The following is a 4,614-nucleotide window of genomic DNA, read 5'->3' as shown; positions in this document are numbered from 1 at the left end:
CCCCCCCCCTCTCTCTCTCCCCCCCTCTCTCCTTTCCTTTCTTTTGCCCTTTCTCTGTTCACTCCTCATCCTGTCTTCTCCCTCGCTCTCTCATACATTGACATTCTGTTACAGACATTGCAGAGTCCATCCTCTTCTGTCTCCTCTCCTGCAGGAACTTGAAGATGTGAACCCCGAGGACGAGGTGGAGGACGCCTGTGACGTGGCGGAGGATGATCTGGGGGCAGTGGAGGAACAACGCAGTGTCATCCTGCACCTCCTGTCCCAGCTGAAGCTGGGGATGGACCTGACACGGGTGAGCAGACAGTGCGAGCGAATGGTTAATAGTCTCGTGTTGTGATTGGCGCTCTTCCCTCACCAGCCAGAGATTGTGATTTGGGGATATCATGCGTCTCTCTCTTCTATATATCTCCAAGTGTGCGTCTCTTGTCCCATCACGTCTTTTCGGAGACGCATTGTGTGATATTGTACAATGTTGTGTTAGAAGAACATGTGGAAAAGCATGCAGCAGCGGGTTCATTCTCATGAATCGTCGTGAGATCGGGGTTACCTGTGCCACCGACACGGACCGAGACGTTCACCAAGTGCTCCATTCACCGAATGTGCGCCCATCAATCGCTACAAGAGAAGCCTATTTCTCTCCCGTTCATTGAAGGACACAGGGCAACTGATCCTGTACGGTAGGTTATATCGCCACCTGCAGGAGAAGGACGCTAGGCACATGACAAAAGACAAAGACAGACAAGGGGCGGCCCCTGCTGGTGGCCCCACCTGCTGACAAGTCTCCAGCTTTTTGCCTAGCGTCGGGAGTAAGGACCAAAAATTCAGTTTCATTGAAGGACAGCTTGTTACTTACTGGAGACTTGTCAGCAGGTGGGGGGGGTTGGGCCACCAGCAGGGGCCCCGCCCCTAGGCTGTCATTGTCTTTTGTTGTGTGCCTAGCGTCCTACTCCTGCAGGTGGCGATATACACTAGCGTACAGGATCTACCATCTGTTGCCCTGTGTCCTTCAATGAACGGGAGAGAAATTAGGATTTTTGCACTCGCGGTAAAATTCCTTTTCTCTCCGTTCATTGAACGACACAGGCCCCGCCCTCTTTTTTTTTTGGGTGTGCGCGCCTAACTGCTTGTTACTTACTGGAGACTTGTCAGCAGGTGGGGGGGTTGGTCCACCAGCAGGGGGCCGCCCCTAGGCTGTCTTTGTCTTTTGTTATGTGCCTAGCGTCCTACTCCTGCAGGTGGCGATATAACCTACCGTACAGGATCAGTTGCCCTGTGTCCTTCAATGAACGGGAGAGAAATAGGCGTCTCTTGTAGTTATTGATGGGCACACATTCGGTGAATGGAGCACTTGGTGAACGTCTCGGTCCGCGTCGGTGGCACAGGTAACCCCGATCTCACTACGATTCATGAGAATGAACCCGCTGCATGCTTTTCCACATGTCCTGCGATGCGTTGCCCTGTGTCCTTCAATGAACGGAGAGAAAAGGATTTTACGGCGCGTACAAAAATCCTATTTTTGTGAAATCGGGAGCGGGCCTATATGGGGGGCTGTATTCCTCCCCTATTATTCTTCACCGCCGTCTCCTGGTGGGTGTGATTGATGAAGATTAAAATCCTGAATGTTCTCGGCGCCACCAATGTGTTCATATTATGGATATCTGGGGGCCCCTCTGTGCCTTGGTAATAGACGCCCCCATATTTTCTGTGTGATCATTACATTGCCCCGTATTGATAATTGTCCTTCCCGTGTTCTCAGGTTGTCCTCCCCACCTTTATCCTGGAGAAACGATCGTTGCTGGAGATGTACGCCGACTTCCTGTCCCACCCAGACCTCTTCCTGACCATCGGCGGGGGTGTGACCCCGGAGGAGAGGATGGTCAGGTTCGTGGAGTATTATCTCACCTCCTTTCACGAAGGTCGGAAAGGCGCTCTGGCCAAGAAGCCGTATAATCCCATTATCGGGGAGACCTTCCACTGCTCCTGGAGGGTCCCCAAAGATTCTGTGGAGACCCCCAGATCCTCGGAGGTGCCAGAAGTGAACTCGTTGCCGGAGGAGTCCGAGGACCAGGACAAGGACTTCTATACGGTCAGGTTTGTGGCCGAGCAGGTCTCCCACCACCCTCCCGTCTCTGGCTTCTACGCAGAGTGCCCCGAGCGCAACATGTGCGTCAACACGCACGTCTGGACCAAGAGCAAGTTCATGGGGATGTCCATCGGTGTGACCATGATCGGAGAAGGTGAATCACGCACGTGGCTCCACCCACCGTAATGTAGCATCAGTGATGCCTGAGACCAGGGCGCACAATGGGGATGTTATGGGGCAATTCCAACGTTCTTCTTAGAGGGATGTCATTTTTACATGTAGTTTACACTGACACGCCAGAACCAAGGCACAAAGAGGAATACCTATATGAGAAGCCTTTGATAGGAGCTGCTGTTCTGAGTCTTGGTCTGGATAATGGTCAGAGCTAGCATATGCGTGTGGGGAGTGAGCCTAAGAATGGCAGCTTTTCACCCCCCTGGGCTCCTCCCTACCCTCACCCTTCTGGGCTCCTCCCTACCCTCACCCTTCTGGGCTCCTCCCTATCCCTCCTCCCTATCTTTACCCTTCTGGGCTCCTCCTCACCCTCATTTCCACAGGCTCCTCCCTACCCTCACCCGGGGCTCCTCCCTACCCTCACCCGGGGCTCCTCCCTACCCTCACCCGGGGCTCCTCCCTACCCTCACCCGGGGCTCCTCGTCATAATACAACTGTTGTCTCTACTGTAGAGTTAAAAATAAAGCAAGCCAACTTTTGGGGGTCACAAATCATCCTCTGATGGGGTCAGGTATGCAGCTCACTTCACTCCGTGACATGTTAATCCCCCGTTCTCGTCCTCCCAGGTGTCCTCCACCTCTTGGAACATGGCGAAGAATACACCTTCACCCTGCCCTGTGCCTATGCCCGCTCCATCCTCACCGTGCCGTGGGTGGAGCTTGGCGGGAAGATAAACGTCAACTGCGCGAAGACTGGTTACTCCGCGGCCATCACCTTCCACACCAAACCCTTCTATGGAGGCAAACTTCACAGGTTTGTCATCTCTGCCACATTCAGTCTCTCTGACTTCCACTGAGACCAGCTAATGTTTACCGACCTGTGTTCCTGATTTCCCTTACAGTCAAAGAATGAAATAATTACTTAAAGCTGAACTCTGGATAAAAAAAAACTATAACTAAAAACAGTCATTTATATTAGAGCTGCAGCTAACGATTATTTTCGAACTCGATTAGTTGGCCGATTTATTAAGTTCGATTAATCGGATAAAAAATAAAATACATTTTAAAAAATGGCTCCAGTGATGAACTAGTTTTGTATTGAGATTGTAGTCCATCACAGGAGCGAGCTTGGAGCGGTGGAAGAAGAAAAAAAAAGTCTGGTGTGCAATATGGTGAAAGGGAAAGTGTAAAATTATACCACCAGCTGTAGAGGACTACAAATCCCAGCAGTAATACATTCTAGAGCACCATGTGTGGCAAAGTACAGGCTTACCTGAGCAGTCTTCCAGCAACTTGCTTCTGAGATCGGGCCTGTCTATCTGCCGCTGTCATCCCCCCACACCTGCTCCTCCTTACTTCTCCCCGCGTCCCTGTGCCGATCGTGGATGTGAGCGGGCGGGGAGGAGGTGCGGCGTGGATGTGGGCGGGTCTGGCAGTGGGGAGGGGGTTCGGTGCGCAGAGTGTGTGGAGCCATGAACAGGGCCAACTAATCGGAAACCGATTAATCGATGATTGAAAACAATGACAACTTTTTCAATACTCTATTATAATCGATTTAGTCGATTAGTTGTTGCAACCCTAATATATATATTCCCCAGAGAAGGTAAAACATCACCTGATTAAACGTCATCTTCTAATGAGCACTTCAGACCAATAATGGAGTTTGCGTTTCCTCAGGGTGACGGGCGAGGTGAAGCACAATGCTACCAACACGGTGGCGTGTAGGATTCAGGGCGAGTGGAACAGCATCTTGGAGTTCACCTACAGCAACGGGGATACCAAATCCGTGGACCTGACCAAGCTGCCGGTGACGAGGAAGCGGGTCCGTCCTGTGGAGAAGCAGGGACTGTTCGAGTCCAGGTGAGGAGAGCGAGAGGCTGGCTGTGGACTGAGAGTCCCATGTTGTCTCTGTTATTAATGGCTGAGAACAGTGTAATGGATAGAGCTCCGCCCCTTTCCTGAGTGATGAAGTGAACCTGTCAGGTGTCTCACTAACAGCACCATGGAGTGCCTGGGAGCCTTCAGATCTATTCCTGGTCTGGGCCCCGAAATAATTGCTCTGAGCTTTGCTGACCTAGGCTTCGGTTCAGGTTGGCGCTATGCCCCGCCCCCTCCCATTCAGTTGTGCAATAGCAGAACCTCAGGCCAATAGAGGGTCTGGCTTTGGGTGATGAAATGATTGGGTTTTGGTTCTTGTGCCAATAGACAGATGACTACCTGCAATTATGGTGTCCCGACTACTCTCCTGTTCCCACGGCGACACTACAGCATGCTAATGGCCGTCCTCTATCCTATATACACATTTGCTGTATCCTGATTATTTCCTGAACGATCCCTTCGTCCTTATTTCCCCAT

General features: G+C 51.6%; 1 protein-coding gene across 1 annotated transcript in view; it reads left to right on the top strand.

Moving 5' to 3' along the window:
- OSBPL11 (oxysterol binding protein like 11) overlaps window positions 1-4,614 on the top strand; it is a 24,127-nt gene that overhangs the window by 19,157 nt on the left and 356 nt on the right. The window contains exons 8-11 of the mRNA XM_018574858.1: window positions 155-295; window positions 1,760-2,240; window positions 2,887-3,073; window positions 3,937-4,119. Of these exons, the coding sequence (XP_018430360.1) occupies window positions 155-295; window positions 1,760-2,240; window positions 2,887-3,073; window positions 3,937-4,119 (992 nt within the window). The remainder of the gene's footprint in view (window positions 1-154; window positions 296-1,759; window positions 2,241-2,886; window positions 3,074-3,936; window positions 4,120-4,614) is intronic.

Source organism: Nanorana parkeri, unplaced genomic scaffold, assembly GCF_000935625.1.
Source record: "Nanorana parkeri isolate BGI_ZX_2015 unplaced genomic scaffold, ASM93562v1 scaffold3295, whole genome shotgun sequence".
Taxonomy (NCBI): domain Eukaryota; kingdom Metazoa; phylum Chordata; class Amphibia; order Anura; family Dicroglossidae; genus Nanorana; species Nanorana parkeri.
The sequence above is the reverse complement of the archived record's forward strand: the minus strand, read 5'-3'. Positions and strand labels throughout refer to the sequence as shown.